We start from the raw sequence: 17115 nt of genomic DNA, 5'->3' as shown, positions 1-17115 counted from the left end.
GTCTCTCTCTCTCTCTCCTCTGACTTTGTCTGAATTACTGACTATATCTATAAGTTTCTGTTGAAAAGTGCTTAAGTTCCCAGTGGGGGAATACTCAAATAAGATGATTGTTGGCCACCTGTGACCTGATAGTTTAACATGCCTTTATTAACACTGAACAATTTTTATTCAAAGCAAAGGCATGCATAAAAGAAGAAGTCTTATTAGAGACAACAGGCAGAAATGCAAGAGTCTAACTCATTCGAGACTGTATACAGCAGTACCTGGTGCAGTAAGAAAGTTCCATGACAGGGCATTCCACCTCTATGGTCAACTACAGCGGGAATATACCTGCAAAAGGAAAAGGGAGACATTATGTGTCCTCTAGTCTGCTGCTTACCTAAATCAAACAAACAGTGAAGGAAATGTTCACTTTGCACTACGATGGACTTTGTTTTGTTTTGTTCTAACTGTGTTCTTCCTTGTATAATTTATGTTTATGTTTAATTTATGTTTTTCTCATGAATGTTGTGTCTCTAATGCTATGTTCCTGTGATGTTGCTGCAAGTAAGTATTTCATTGCACCTATGCATACATGTACTTGTGCATATGACAACAAACTTTACTTTGACATGTAGCCTCATAAATCAGGTATGATGGGTAACTTTTACTGCCTGAACTTGAGCCCAACAAGACTGGCTATTGATGTTTTTCAGATTATACTGCAATGGGTGACAATACTTACTCTCCAGTGGCCTCCAACTCACAGATCTCGAAGAATACCAGCAGGTCATACTTGCCCTGACACTGCCCTGCTGTGGGTCGGCTCATGGTGCTTAACTTAGTTGCTGGCACTGTAAATACAGGAATCATTAGTCAGGGCAATGGAAGCAGCCTAAGTGTGAGTCCAAAGCTTGCAACTGATTCTACTATCAGCTTCCAACAATATCTGTTCAAAAAGCTGCTGGTTTGTTAAGTGGAAAAGTTGGCATGCAAAATAGGCAACAATCTTCACTTTATTTTTCAAAATTCAATTTGTGACAGGTTCAGTTCTAACATTATGCAAACATTCTTTTTCACAAGGTGAGCGGAGAAAGTACCTTGGCTGGGATTATTTTCTTGGAACAAGGGAGACTGAGGAGAAATTTAACTGCAGCGTATAAATTATAGGTGGTGTAAACAGGAAGCACCTGTTTCTCTTAGCAGGGAGTTTGGAAATGAGGGGATGGTTTTGTTAATTGGATTAGAGGGGAGTTAAGAAAAAATATTTTGATCCATAAGGGCTGTTGGAGGCAGAACTCTCATCATATTTAAAAATTATCTAGATGGCCACTTGAAATACCAGCATGGCCAAGGACCAAGGACTAGGAGGTAGGATTTAACCTGAAGTCCATGGGCACGCCAGTTAAGTGTCTCCTTCTGTGGCATAAATACGATAATTGGCCAGCTCAAGGAGACAGGCATTTCTTTGGACTTTACAGCAGTTTAGAGATTAGATTCACATGGGGCTGAAAGATTCCTACCACACAAAATGCTACTGACAAACAAAAGCTCAATGTCTTACGGAAGATAAAAATGAAACAAAACACAGCAGACACGCAGGAAAGTTAAGAGTAAAGACCACACAGCACACTGCACTGACCAATCTCACCTATATTCAGATATATTCTATCTTTCTAAATGTGTTCTACTTTTATAAAGGTGATTCATACATTTTTTTAAACATCTGGGGGCAGAAGTTGAGATGCACTGATAAATAAAGCTGTGCCAAATATTCCCCCAAAATTGTATGATTTTCTTCAAAGGGGCCATCAAACCTGAGAAGCTCATTGCTCCACATTTTTATCTGTTGAATTAGTCACTTAAAAAATTAGAATCAACAATCTAATTTAAATTAGAACTAAAAATGAGTTCTTGTAGTAGCACACTCTTGTGACATCACACTCCACCTTCCTCTCTAGTTCTTACTTCATTGAACAGGAATTAAATTCAGAAAATTCCACTGAATTTTGGCTTTTGCTCTGGGACCCATGTTCTTCAGTCAACAAACCAAAATGCTAAATCCCACCCCTAAGGATGTATTCCTTCCTGTATGAAAATGCAGATCTGTATGTTTTATGGTTTCCCTGCAGCTGAACCTTCTCTCCTGAAAGAATCACTTCCTCTTCCTAAGAGTATCTCACACGATAGAAGATTCAATCACACTGGAAGCTGATTGGAACAGGCATTCTTATACCTGACCACAAAAGTGCCACTGTTCAATGCACCATAAGCACTCAGTTGTTAAGTGTGGCTTCTTGAATTAAAACTAACATATAAATATTAAATAAAAGGTCAACAATTGAGTGTGATTGAATAACAGCAATGGACCAAGTGTGCATTGTCTTACAAAATTTGATTGGCTCTAAAAGAGCTCAATTGTGAATCTGCACATTTTTGGTTTTCAATTGTGAATTTGATGCCTTCTAACAGTCACTTCAGCCTTGCTTACCATTGGGAAGACCCACTGAGGATCTCTCTTCTGTTACTTTTAAAAACAAACCTTAACTTCATCTCACCACCAATTTGATTCAGCCTTATTTACCTTGGGGAAATCTTCCATCTTAGGCTCCACCAAGACTTGCCAACTTTCAAATGTAAGTGAATCACAATACTGGCGTCAATATCAATTATGTCAAATCTGTTCTGAAGTCATATCTATTTTCAATTTAGTTGCACACTCTTATCCACTGTTGTTTGTTACTGAGTGAGACACAAGGGCACAGGACTGAGAAGTGACACACTGCTGTCTCCTATGGGAAGTGGCTTTGAATTGGTTACATCACCAGGGGCAAGAGAAGTGACTGAGATAAACCAGGGAATCACCATTTTATTCAAGCGGACAGAATGATGTTTCCACACAGATCAATATTTGGGGACTTGCAGTAAGATTCTTCATCAGGGAGGATGCAGAAATTTACAGACCGAGGTTCCACCAGAAGAATATTATTTTTCTTCAGCTAGTCCAAAATCAAAGAACAGAAATGAAAAGAGGAAAGGAAGAATCCATAACCTGCTGAATAAACCATGGCAGTTTCAAATTCCAGCTACTCCCTGCCATGGTAAGCCACTACAATGTATGTTCAGTGGGAAGGAAGATGTCCTGAGTGTGTTTGAGAACTAGATTTCACATTCATAAAAGACAGGAAGTCGGGAAGGTTGTACATGGAAGAGATGAATTAGGTACAGTAAAAGTCCAAAAAGCTGGTATCCAGTTGTTTGGAAATCCCAATAGTTCAGCATCTGTTTCACTGGTTAGTATATTAAGTCCTCAGTATTCATGGAATTACTATTCATGCATCCCCATGCATGTGAGATTGGCTGTTTATTACTGGATGCATTGGCTGGATGTGCAACTGGAGCCCTGGTCAGGATGGAGAACGCCCAGTCAGATACCTGAGGATAGGTTTGCAGCTAGATCCAGGGTCCTGAGTGCTTGCAGGAATCAGCTCGTTTTGATTTTTGCTAAGCTGTAACTCATTGGGCCTTTAAACTCACCAGGGCTCTGTTTCCCACTCTGCTTAAACTCACCGAGTTCATTAGAAAATTTAATGCATTATTGTGTAATTGATTTTTAAAAATGTGAATTAGAAGTGTGCTGGAGTAAAAGGAGTAATATGCAATCATCTGGGAAATCTGTTTAATACCAGCAAAGCCCTGAGGACACTGGATTGTCAGAGTTTTACTGTACAGTAGTGTGAAATACCAAGTACTGTATATGAGGTTTGGGAGAATAATTTACTGAATATACAGGGAGTTTTGCAGGTGAAATCCTCGAACATATAAGGAGGGTGGAGAGGAGCACTTAAAACATCCAGTAAAACAAAGAGTTAAAAGCAGGTTGAAGAATGCAACTAACCAAGGTGAGCACTCTAATAGTTTGGGTATTGGGAGATGAATTAGCCAATGATATGGGATTTATAAGGGGCAAAGTATCCAATCAAAGAGACTTCCAACAGGTTCCTTTACTACAAACCATGTGTCTGGGCTTTCCTGACAGCACAGCCAGGGGAATTGGGAAGGGGCAAGGGAGCACAATCCTCCTCCTCGGAGAGATAGGAAACAGCAACACTAGCAGCAGACACGGCGTGCATGGATAGCGAGTCCAGGAACGGAAGGCTCAATCCATTAGGCATCAGGTGTCTAATCAAGACAAGTGCCTTCTCATTCTCTGCCAGGTGTGTAATGGGAACAGAAAACAACATAAATCATAACACTGCACCAACTCCGACAGATTATCTAATGAAGAGAGGAAAACATGTTAGTATTCCCACCCCTCCGTGCGCTAGAGAAAACCTGAGTGCTGTCCTTGGATATTATCCAGCCCTGGCAAACATCTCTGATTTCAGGCGCTGATACTTTGAGAACTGAGGCCAGAGCCACACCCAGCTCTCTGCCCTGACAGTACTTGGTAAAAGCAGTGCACCTTTCAGACAAGGTGGCATTGTAGCTCAATGAACCATGCCCTTATATCACATGGGGTAACACCAACAGCTGCTGTCACCAGTCTGGCAATTAAGTCATTCAAGGGTTGGTTAACATGGTCAGTAAAGACCATTCCTGGCACTCTCTTTTGACCATATTCCACTGTGTCATCATCTCCAATCGCGCTCTCCTGCAGTGGAACTGTGCACGTCCAGGATCATGAGGGAGGAGTCTGGAACTTTGTCTGACTGGTATGGTTGTGTCAAGGTGTTGCGTGATTCATCAGTGTGGAAGCTCTGCCATCACTGCCACATCTAGTGCTGCTGGTGTGGAGGATTGATGTGGTGTATCTTTCCTTTGCAACTTCAGATTTGTTGAATCTGGTGAGAAGATTGATGCCAGGTGGTCTGTCTGATCCTATCCTTAGTGTATTTTTAATTGAGGACAGTTAAGAATCAAACCCATGTAACTCCAGTCATTCAGCAATAAGGGCCAGTGAGGAAAGCAGTACATGGAAACTGTATCTTGTGAGACCAGTTTCTCAGATTGTACATGCTCAAAGATTGATTTTTAATAATCAGTTCTTTGGATGATGAGTCCAATGGCATATCACCATACCAATGTAAGCCGAAGTGTTCATTTCAGAGCAGTTCAGGGCTAGTATAATGATCAAGATCGAGGTTAGTATAATGATCAAAGGCTGAAGTTAAAATGTGCCACTGGATTGATGTAGACATATTGAGGCTAAGATTGATACCAGGCCAGAGTAGAGAGGTAGAGTTTTAAGGTTCATGCTTTGAAACTCAACTTCTCTACTCTACCCTAGTATCAATCTTAGTAGAAAGTCCAAGGTCAGAGATTGACACCAAGGAATATGTGGTGGTGGGGGTTTTAGGCTGAAGGTTGCTCTCATGGTAATGTTGAGAGGCTAGCATTGAAGTGACAATGTGAGTGAGAGAGTTGATGAGAAGCCTTGATCATGTCTGAAACCTGCTATGCTGACCACTGATTATCCACTTTTGATCTTCCTGACATTCAGAAATCCATCCTCTGAGCATGTGAATCAAGATCTTTACAATTACACTTGCTTCCTTCTTTTTCCTGCTATCCTGAGGTTGCTGACTCAGTGGTTTCCCTCAGGCAACTGGCTACTCTTTGGCTGAAGGACAAGCAAACTGAGCACAGATCAGGTAAGGGACCCAGGTGTGGCAGGACCAACACCTCCAGTTGATCAGTTTTGGTGACAGCAATGAAATTCAGCCACTAGTCTACAAAAGTAAGGGGTCAAATGTCACTTTAAGTGCTCACCCAGGATACAAGAAAAGCCACCTTTGTCAGTAAAATGGCTTATGATTGGGTAGAGGATATTACACACCAAAAGTGGTGGCCTTGTGCTGTTTCCCACCTAATTTCTAGCCTCTATGTTATTATGTGAATCAAAAAAAGCATGAAACAAGTTTATTCATCTCACCTGGTTTAGACAAGGGCATCACCCGAGGGAACTGCCGGCGAGATGGTCTTAAGGGGCTGAGAACAGAAAGGAAAAAGACCAGATGAAACCACTTCTAGTACAATGAAGCTGGATATTTATTGAGAGCAGATCCCCAACTAGACTTCATTAGCATGCTATACCATAAATAGATGATTGGATCCCTTTGCACAGTGAAATTCCTGGTTTAGTTGTTAAATGCAGTCTGACAAAATGTAAAAAAACTATTTCTCTAGGAATGAGGGCTGTCAATGGGGGCGTGGCAATTAAACTGCTGTTCATAGGAACAGGAAAAGGGTACGTTGTCCCTTCCTTGTTGCACCATTTAATGAGAACTTAATTGATCTGTGACCATCCTCCCATTTTTGCCCCCAGTACTTAATACCTTTATTAATAAAATGTATCAATCTCTGATTAATAATTGACTCTGCCTCAGCAGAATTTCCAGAAGACAGGAACAAACTTCCACCAATTTGAGGAACTTTCCTAACTTCCTAGAAGGTCTAACTCAATTCTTTTGGTTATGTGTCTGGTACTAGGCTGCCAATTATTGGGAAAAGTTTCTCTCTATCCACTCTATCAGACTTTCTTAATGTCTTCAAAATTTCGATTAATTCTAAGTTCCAGTGAAAATGAACTCTGATTTCTGTTACTTATTCTTACAATTGGCCTTAGAATTCAAGAATCATTTCAGAAATTTCAGCCATCCCTCCAAGTTGAATATATCTTTCCAGTGTGTGGTGCACAGAACAGAACCAGGCATACCAACAGTGCTCTAACTTTTTGTACCTGGACTACCTACTGCAGGCACTTCAAGGTACCAGCAATGATGTCTCCACAAAACTCTCCAAAGTCACAGAAGGATAAGAGAACCATTTGTCTTCTTTAAGGCCAATATCTCCAGCACTGAGGGCCTAGTTATACTCAGTTGTCTCCATTGCACAGGCCATGCCATTGACAAGCCTGCTACCAGACCCTCCTGAAACCGACACTCTTTTCTAAGCTGTGTGAAGGGAAGAGATTACCAGATGGGCGCAAGAGAAGACTGAAGTATGTACTTAAAACCTTCTTGAAAAAAATTGCAACTACCCTACTGACTCCTGGGAATCCTTGGCTCATGACCACCCCACATTGAGAAGAAGCATTTGTGATGGCATTGACAACATTGACTACATGCACTGGGATCATGCCAAAAGACCAGTGTAAGCAATGGAAGGGGCGCATCATCTCACAAACTATCCATCCACTTGCCCCATTTGGCACCTCTATCTTTGGAAGAGTTGGCATTTCCTCAGAGCCAATAAAATTGAAGCAAGTCATCTTCAATCCTGAGGCAGTGCCTCAGAAGAAGGCTTCTAACCAATGTTTGGCCTCTGTGAACTGCCTGGGTCAGGAATATCACTGTGATAAATTCTGGATGCCAATTGAAATACCAACAACAGACAGCACAGGCACATAGGGTGGACTCTCTCTCTCAATCAGATATTGTGCTCTTTAGTTGACTTACATTTGCACCTCCAAATCCTTGAATAGTTTATCTTATTCTAGATCCTCCCCACCCACTGCAATACAAGCTAAACTGAAGACTGATGCAGAACCTCTATTGCTATAAAGAGTGAGGTACTTTTGAGCTTGCAGCAGAATAATTGAGTAATGTGGCTATAAACAATATACAACAGGAGCGTCTACCTGATGAGGTCCTTGCAGAGTGGTGAGAACGGGTGCTGTTGGTAGTGTCCAAATACCTCAAAGACAATGGGTTGGGTCTTGATATACTCTATGAACGATTTGGTCACCTCCACTGCAATCTGTAAAGAGAATAAATCCTTCAAGTACATTTCAATATTGAAAAAAAACATATGCTTCCAATCTGCTGCAGCCATTAACAGGACAGGTGGCAGGGCACACTGCTATGTACGGGGTTGCTGCATGACTCTACAATGCTAGAAGTGCAGAGATTTTAGAACTAAAGAAGTCTGGCTTACTTGGGAGGCCAACCCACCCTCAACTCCCTCAAATCCTGATTGTTCCTGCCCCCACCCCCAAATTCTCCAAACCCATGACTCACAACCCTCAATTGGCCCAGCCCTCTTTGCTCCTGACCTTCCAATTCCCGAACTCCCCCAGTGGTATAACAGCAGATCAGCAGCCCTGGGTCTGGTGGTTTGATACAGAAGGCGAATTCAACAACCCCATAAAACACATCTATCAGAGTACATGACAACTAGCCTTTGATTTCATGCTTAGCCCTGCAAATGCTGCACACTTTAGGGGGGCTGAGTGGGGACGGAGTTGGGTTGGAAGTTCAGTTAAGGGTTGTATATTGATTGCGGTCTGACAGTCCAGAGGAGTTGCAGATCAGGGCTTAGGGGAGGCTGTGATTGAGTGAATGTGGTTGGAGATGTCAGGCAAGGGAGATATGGATGGTCATCATCTTGTGGGGTGGTAGGTGGGGGGGGGGGGGGTAATTGACGTTGTGGGGTGAAAGAACTCAAGCACTGGAGGTAAATAATTAAAGGGACCCACATAAGTCAGGATGCCAGAACTAGTCTGGAACCTACTCATGCAGGGCCCCCTTAAATTACATTGTTGCAGAATTTTTAAGCTTCTGACTTATTCAAATCAAATGAATAGTGAAAAGGGGTGTCAAGAAAAAAATGAGCCAATTATTTGAGACCAAAATTCTCTCAGAAGTAGGAGGCATGGGTGAGGTATTAAAACAGCACATCACATGTGGATCTACATGAGAGGGTGCTGCCCATGTAACAACACAGGAGTGCACAGTGATGAAATTGGACAGTGTAATTGCAACTGCTTACAAAGTTGAAAGCCTCAGGGTCTGGAAAAAATTCATTCCAAGTTAATGGAAACTGGAAGGGAAGAAACTGTAGAGGTTCTAGCCATTATTTTCCAATGCCTTTTAGATACAGTGGCAGTGTCAGAGGACTGGAGGATGCAGATGTCATCGAGTTATAACAGCACAGAAACAGGCCCTGTGGCTCAATTCATCAATACTGACCAAATTGTCTACCTGAGCTAGTCTCATATTCCTCTAAACCTTTCCTATCCATGTACCTTTCTGAATGTCTTTTAAACATTTTAATTGTACCCATCTCTACCACTTCCTCTAGCTGCTTGTTCCACATACCCACCACCCTCTGTGTGGAAAAACTTACCCTTCAGGTCCCCTTTAAATCTTTCCACTCTCACCTTAAAACGATGCCCTCTAGTTTTAGACTCTCCTACCCTGGAAAAAAGACTGTGACCATCCACCATATCTGTGCCCCTCATCATTTTATAAATCTCTATAAGGTCACCCTTCAGGCACCATCACTCCAGGGTAAACAGTCAGTCCTCTTGGTCACCTCCTCAAAACCTCAATCAATTGGTGAGATACGATTTCCCACACACAAAGCTATGCTGTCTATCCCTAATTAGTCTTTGCCTTTCCAAATGCAGATAGATCCTGTCTCTCAGAATCCCTTCCAGATTACGGGTCTCAACCTGAAATGTTGACTGTCATTTCCCTTCATTGATGCTGCCTGACCTGCTGAATTCCTCCAGCTTTTTGTGTGTTGGTCCAGATTCCAGCATCTGCACTCCCTTGTGTCTCCACTTTAGATGAGTTTGAAAAGCTATCCTTTACCACTACTCTCGGTTTCCTGGATCTGAGCTGCTTTGTCACTACCCCTTTAATCCCAAGGGCTAACAAGCCTATTATGTTGTACCTAGTTGAGCATCTCTTCTAAATCTGGTCAACATCAACAATACTACCAATATCAACCCTCTTTGTTACTTTATCAAAGCACCCAATCAAATTAGTCAAATATAATTTACCTTTAGCCAAATCGATGCTGACTCTCATTTAATCACCTGTACTTTCCCACAGTCTGAATAGTTTTGGCCTGATTAATGTCTCTCAAAGTCCCTACTATTACCATTAGGTTAACTGGCCTGCAGTTGTCTGGTTTCCCTCTCTCCTGGTCTTTAAATGGGGCATTGGTTTTAAAAAAGTTATGGAAAAAGATAGGATTTGTCCACAAGTTAAAGTTTTAAATTGGGGCAAGACTAACTTTGATGGTGTTGGACAGAAATTTGCAAAGGGTGGTCGGGAGATGCTGTTTGCAGGTAAAGGAATATCTGGCAAGTGGAAGGCTTTTGAAAGTGAGATCAGGAAAGTTTAAGGACAGCATGTTCCTGTTAGAGTAAAGAGCAAGGCTGGCAGGATTATGGATGCTGGTTGGTGAGGGATATTGAGGCTCTGGTCAGGAAAAAGGTGTATGTCAGGTATAGGCAGCTGAGATCAAGCAAGTCCCTTAAGGAATGAAAGGGATGTAGAAGTACACTTAAGAAGGAAATCCGGAGAGAAAAAAGAGGACATGAGGTAGCTTTGGCAGATAAGGTAAAGGGGAATCCTAAAAGATTCTGTAAGTACATTAACATCAAAAGGGTAACTAGGGAGAGAAAACGTCCCCTTAAGGATCAGTGTGGTTGTCTTACAACAGCTGGACGACTAGAACTCCAAGTGTGGTCTCACTAATGCCTTGTACAGTTTGTATGGTTGAGTAATGTGTGGGCATTCTATCTAGTCCTGTTTAATCACAGCTGTATCCGCAATACCAACTCACATTCTGCACATGGTAAAAGCCAAGTGGGGGTCCTCGGCCTGTGTTTTTTAATGGCTCTGTAGAAAAGGCTTCTTCTTGGCGATGGATGAAACTGTAAGAGAAATAAAGAAATAAAATCACAGCTGGACCTTGGTTAGAAGTTCCTTACATTTCTGTTTGCAGTTCTGATATTGATTTAGCCTAACTGCCAAACTCTATATATTATGTACAATTTAGTCATAGTACTGGGTCAATATATCAGATTCTTGGGGTGCTGCAGAATATAGGCTAAACTACAAATCTTTAGTGGGTTGTTTTACAGCCCCCCCCACCCCCCCACCTTGCCAGCAGAAACTCTTGAGACTGGTTTAAGATGATGGCAATGGGGTGTGGGTAAGGTGTGGCACTGGTATAAATATAAATAAGGTGGATCTCTCAATGGGATAAGCAGGTCTCTTCGTAATGGGGAAATATCACACCTTCCATAGGCATGGCAATGGGCTTACACAGGATGGTGATGGCTTACTTACTTGAACTGACAGAAGATATCAGCATATTCAGCTGAGATACTCGATGCCTGTAACACAGTCACTCTGAAAGTGAAGTTGCTGCCAATCCTGAGATGTTCTACTATCCCATCTACCTGTGCATCTACCGGTGACTTCACTGGACTCTCCAGCTCCTCCTGGGTGGCTGCAGATTGGAGACAAAACCAGAAGCATTCACAACCCCTAATCTCACACAAGCTGAAAACCAGTTGGTGGTGATGGAATGTGTGTGTGTGTGTGTGTGTGTGGGGGGGGGGGGGGGGTGGTGGTAGGTGGGTTAAAATGGCAAGGGCTAAAGGTTCATGCCTCAATCTTGCCCATCACCATTTTAACCAGACAAGGAGAAACTTCTTGCTTGTGGAGTGGGGCAGTCATTAGGAAGTCCAAGCCAATTTTAAACACGCTCCCGACTAAATCCTGCACTACTGTTTGCAAAAGCTTGCAGCCGCCAAGATCCTGAGCACAGTAGACTGTGGGAAGCCTAGGTATCCTTGTGGACCAGGGATGCAGCAACATAACTCCCAACTCCAAACATAGGTTGCGCTTCTTCCTCCCCCCGACCCAGTGATTACAAACTGTCCTGACTGCTTCCCTCTCATTCTTTATTGACCTTGGTGGGGACACTTCCCATTGTTCCCAAAGAGGTCAGTAACACAGCTAGTCTCAGCATCCTAGCCTCAGGACCATTCCAGACTGATACCAGTCACCTCTGCCATTGACATTATGTATTACACTCTGTATTATGTGGATCCATCTAAAATCCACACTCAAGGAAAGGAGATTTCAACTATTTTTCCTTTGGCCCACAGGCAAGGCAGAGAATACACAGGGATTTGCCTACATTGCATAAGTCATGTCCTTACAAAGACCTCCCTGGACCTTCCTGCCGAGACAACCTTATGGATCTTCATGGCTCCCATACACAACCCTTTTTTACCAGCCTTTGCAGGACCCCCTGATTCCCTGGGAACCCTAACCCTAACCACCCTCCCACTGTTGCAACATCCATTCATTCAGTAACAACACTGCCCTGTGCTGTCTGAATTGGGTATATTTAAAGCGGAGGTTGATAGGTTCTTGTTAGTAAGGGCGTCAAAGGTTATGGGGAGAAGGAAGGAAAATAGGGTTGAGCAGGAAAATAAATCAGCCATGATCGAATGGTGGAGTAGATTTGATGGGCCGAATGGCCTAATTCTGCTCCTATGTCTTATGGAATTGTAGTCAGCCCCTTTGAAGGCTGGCTGCACTGATCGCACCTGTGGGATTACTTTGTCATCTGAGAGAAGTTACAAAACATCAGCAGGGAACGTCAGTTTCACTGTGGGATTACACAGGGAAACCTGACAATGTTGTTCTGAGAATCTCACACCTGATGTTTTAGTTTTCTTTCACTTTCACAGACAATGTTAAGGTGACCCACAACACCATTTTAAAGCCAAAAATGGCTTGGAATAATTTCTAGGCCTGTGAATCTATGGACAACATCGTATCTAGGTGTGACCCTTCTCTATCTGTTGTCCATGTACCACAATCCCGAAAGGGATCAAGAGGAGGATATCACAGAATCTTGAAGCATGGAAGCAGGCCATTCAGCCCATTGTATTGACGCTAGTCATTCTGATGAGCTACTCAATTAGTCCTACTCACCTGATCTTTTACCACTGTGCTGTATATTTCCTTTTAAAGTAGATAGATATCAAATTAAATTTTGAAAGTCATTATTCAATGCCTTTAGTTTCATGCATTCTGAAAATAACAACTTGTCATGTTAAAAAAGAAATCCCTTCCTTTCCCTGAGGAACATCACTACAAGTGTTTTAGGGCTAATGCATCAAAAGAAGCTTTCCAGGAACTATTAAACAAGAGAGCTAGAAGGTCCCAAATCAACCCCAGTCTTTTGTACAGTGTTCGAGTAAAATTGGACCATTTTGGGAAGGATGTGACTGAAGCAATATCGTCTGTCTTTAATGCTCATCCAAAGTAAAGTTTATATTCTAGAGCGGGTCTGGGAATTTGCCTGCATGTAAGGTTCTCCAAAGCCTATTTTAAATGTATTACCTCACACCTCTCCAAACTAAATGGTTCCAGTAATGTGTTGACAGTCTTCGATCCAGTGTAGTGCCTTGTACTATATTGCTGTGCAGTCAATAGTTTTAGAAATAAAAGCAAGTATGAAATGATGGCATGGAATTTGAAGCGGTTTTACAGGATGACAGGGATGGGAACCTTCTGTCAGCTGATTTCACTTAGTTGGGAAGAAACCAGATGTGAACACATGACCTTCCAGCTAGCACTTAAATATCCCGAGAAGATAATATCCTTTTTCTCAAATAGCTCCTGACTTCTGAAGCACTCATATCCCGGACAATTCAAACCAGATAACATACAGTGCTTTGGGTTTGACTGGGCAGTACATACCTGTACAGGTGTTGTTGTTAACCTCATCAGCTGAAGGGCCTGAATCGCTCGACTGACCTTGCCCTTCAACAATACGTAGCTCCTCTTGCGATGTGCCTGAGCGAGACATTCCAGCTGTGCAACAATCTGATTGAAACTAAACACAACAGAGAGCATCACAGAGTGACATCACTGCAATACCCTTCATCATTCTTGCAAGAATTCGTGACAATGTTAATCAAGCTAGTCATGTTAACAGCAGTAAAGACCATTTAGCCTATTGTGCAGGAGCAACCTGGAACTAAGCCAACTATATAGTCTGAAGGCTTGTACTTTCCTCTGTTTCATGTAGTTGTCCACTTTCTCCATCTCGCTCACTGTGGGTGGCAAGGCACGGCATGAGCCAATGTCTTCCAATATCACTTCTCATTCTCACCGACAATATTAAAATGATTGCCCCTCAATGCTGACTCCCCATCATAGGAAAGAGTCTGCTGTTATGTACATGCTTCATGGTTTTAAAATCTTCCATAGAGTTGCTTCTTGACCTTCACTGCTGTGGTGGAAATAATCCTAGAATCCCAGCTCTCATATTGCTTTCATTTGCCATTCCCAGCTATTCAGTGAACCAATGACCTATGCTTGTCAAAGTCATGCAGCCTAGAAACAGGCCCTTCGGCCTATTGAGACCATGCCTGCCATCAAGCACCCATTTTGCATTCATACTCATGTAATCCCATTTTTATTCTCCCTACATCCCCATCACGTGATTCTATCACTCACTTGCACACTAACAGCAATTTACAGTGACCTGTTAACCTACCAATCCACACGTCTTTGGGATACGGACAGAAACCGGAGAACCTAAGGAAACCCACATGATCACAGCGAGAATATGCAGGCCCCACACAGACAGCGCTACAAGTCAGGATGGAACCTGGGCTGCTGAAGCTGTGAGGCTGCTGTGAGGCAGCAGGGCTACAATCTGTGCCAACATACTACCCTTAATCAGTGGCGTCCCTTTAGCCTTGCCCTTCAGTCTCTTCCTAATTGATGCATATCCTGAACACCTCATCTATTCACCAAAATGTATTGCCCCACACCTCTCCAAATTAAATCGCAGCCACACCTTGTTGTCATACCATGAATGAGCTTAAATCTTCCTACAGTGACGTGCAGCCACTAGGTTTAGAAGTGAAAGCAACAAAGTGTGATAAGCATGGAATCATTTCACATATCAAGCTGAGTGTTCTGCAGAACCATGTTATCATGGATTCTATGCCACTTAAAAAGAACCTCCTTTCCCATATCATGTGGAAGCTGAAGATGTATATTACTGTTCTGCATATAATTCTAAATACCATGAAGTCCTTCTGTTGGGGGACACGTGGATATTCTCAGGGCTAGAGGTCTCTGCGGGTGTTCTCAGGGTTAGAGATCACTGTGGGTGTTGTCAGGGTTAGTGGCTACTTTGGACTTTCTCATGGTTAGAGGTTAGTGTGGGTACTTACAGGGTTAGAGGTTACTGTGGGGATTCTCAGGGTGAGAGGTTAGTGTAAGCATTTTCAAGGTTAAAGAATGCAGTAGGGATTCTCTGGGTTAGAGGTTAGTGTGGGCATTTTCTGAGTTTTAACAGTGGGGATTCTCAGGGTTAGAGATTAGTGTGGGCATTCTCGGGGTTAGGGGCTACTGTGGGCATTCTTAGGGTTAGAGGCTACTGTGGGCATTCTTAGGGTTAGAATTACTGTGGGTATTCTTAGTGTTAGATGTTAGTGGGTGTTGTTCAGGGTTAGACATTACTGTAGGCATTTCCAGCATTCAAGGTTAGTGTGGGCATTCTCAAGAGTTAGAGGTGATTTGGGGCATTCTTAGGCTGAGAGATTACAATGGAAATTCTCAGGGTTAGAGGTTAGCATGGGTGCTCTCAAGGTTAGAAGTTATTGCAGGCCTTCTCAAGGTTAGAAGTTACTCAGTGTTTTCTGCTGAATTATGCTGTTGCTTTGGGTCTTCCGGATGCCTTCGTAAAATAATCTCATGCTGTTCACTTATCCTCACATATTTATGTTGTTGGTAAATTATCTATTTACTCCATTCTGGTTCTATTCTAGGATGGCAGTAGTGCAGCCACCAGAGCTGCTGCCTCACAGCTCCAGTGACCCCAGTTCATTCCTGACCTCTGGTGCTGCCTGTGTGGAGTTTGTACATTTGCCCCTAGTGTGTAGTGAGTGGTAGAATCTGGGAGCAGAAGACGGGAATGAGGGGAAAATGGGTAGCAGGGAATGGGATTGCTCTGTGAGCTGGCATAGACTTGATGGACTGAAGTGGCCCCCCCTCAATGTTGTAAGGAAAGACGGAAAAGTATAAAATCATCTGGTAAACCAGGTGTAACATGGTTCAGGAAGTGAGTATGCAAACAGGAACTCGTTGGCAGCATTACCTTCTCAAAGTGCTGATCATCAAAAGAAATCTTAGCTGTTCCTGACTGTCGAACCCCAGAACCATAGTCTGGGGCTTCCTCATCAGCTGAAAACAGACAAAATAAAAATATTACTCAATTAACATGTGCAATAGTGCCGCTGACCATGGTATAATTTTTCTAACAGTGCTTGATTTATGATAAGGAGATTAACATGATCTAATTTAATGCATGTTAAAAATATGACATTAAATATGAAGGCACAAGTCATAGGAGATCAGTTTAACCTCACATGCCAAGTGAAATGTCGAAGGATCGGAGTAATCACCTGTCCTGGTTTCACTTTCAATACTGAACTAACAATGACTTCTGATAGATTTAGTCCCCGAGTGACCAAACACATTTCACACAGTTCTTTATTATGTTCTTCCTCAGTCTGCTGATGCTGACATGTCCCAGAGTGAAAGGACAGTGTGTGACCCACTAATCCACCCAGTCCCAGTGTGAAAGGACAGTGTGTGACCCAGTGATCCACCCAGTCCCAGAGTGTGAAAGGACAGTGTGTGTCCACTGTACCTTATCCTGATGTTTACTGTCTTCACACTTTCTCGCTTACCAGAAATGGCCTGGACAGCCACACGTAGAAATCCTTTGACTTCTCCCTTTTCACTGACTATTGCCACACGGTGCACTAGTGGCACTGGGTATAGCAGGTTACTGAGATAAACGAATGCTCTGAAAAGAAGAACACAAAACACATCAGCCAATCCACCCAACTGCAGCTTTACCCTTAGGTGGTTCTACACTTCCTCATTGGCTCAGGGACTTCACAGCTGGGGCTATTAGAAAACATGGCATCAATGGTTGGTTCTCTTACAACTGGAATTGGTTAAGCCAAGATTTTTTGAAGACAGAGCCCACTCCATAGGACTGTGAGAAAGGACAGATACTAAGAGAATAGGAATGAACGAAGGTTTGGATTTGATTTTAGCCTTTCCAATGTTTTTTTTTAGCAGACGTGATCTGCTGCTGACTTTATTTAAAGTCACTCCACTTTGCTGGTAGTTGGTATTAATGGTTTTCTCTCTCTCCCCACATGAATTGAGTACAGACCCATGGAAACCACCAACTTGATTGGCCCAAATAGTCCTTGCTCTTTCTAGTCATCATGTGCCAACCCAGTGGGCTGGTGGCAGTGCTCGGATTCTGTAGCAA

General features: G+C 42.7%; 1 protein-coding gene across 28 annotated transcripts in view; it reads right to left on the bottom strand.

Annotated features, from left to right (window-relative positions):
- kif1aa (kinesin family member 1Aa) overlaps window positions 1-17115 on the bottom strand; it is a 230642-nt gene that overhangs the window by 53996 nt on the left and 159531 nt on the right. For 19 of the 28 annotated variants that reach the window (XM_052019026.1, XM_052019024.1, XM_052019028.1 and 16 more), the window contains 10 exons: window positions 16517-16635; window positions 15922-16007; window positions 13506-13641; window positions 12735-12764; window positions 11070-11232; window positions 10561-10651; window positions 7622-7740; window positions 5915-5970; window positions 725-833; window positions 264-330 (listed from right to left, as the gene is read on the bottom strand). In XM_052019026.1, coding sequence (XP_051874986.1) covers window positions 264-330; window positions 725-833; window positions 5915-5970; window positions 7622-7740; window positions 10561-10651; window positions 11070-11232; window positions 12735-12764; window positions 13506-13641; window positions 15922-16007; window positions 16517-16635 — 976 coding nt within the window. The remainder of the gene's footprint in view (window positions 1-263; window positions 331-724; window positions 834-5914; window positions 5971-7621; window positions 7741-10560; window positions 10652-11069; window positions 11233-12734; window positions 12765-13505; window positions 13642-15921; window positions 16008-16516; window positions 16636-17115) is intronic. The other 9 variants (XM_052019030.1, XM_052019053.1, XM_052019046.1 and 6 more) reach the window with 1 other exon arrangement.

This window comes from Pristis pectinata, chromosome 6 (genome assembly GCF_009764475.1).
Source record: "Pristis pectinata isolate sPriPec2 chromosome 6, sPriPec2.1.pri, whole genome shotgun sequence".
NCBI lineage: Eukaryota > Metazoa > Chordata > Chondrichthyes > Rhinopristiformes > Pristidae > Pristis > Pristis pectinata.
The sequence above is the reverse complement of the archived record's forward strand: the minus strand, read 5'-3'. Positions and strand labels throughout refer to the sequence as shown.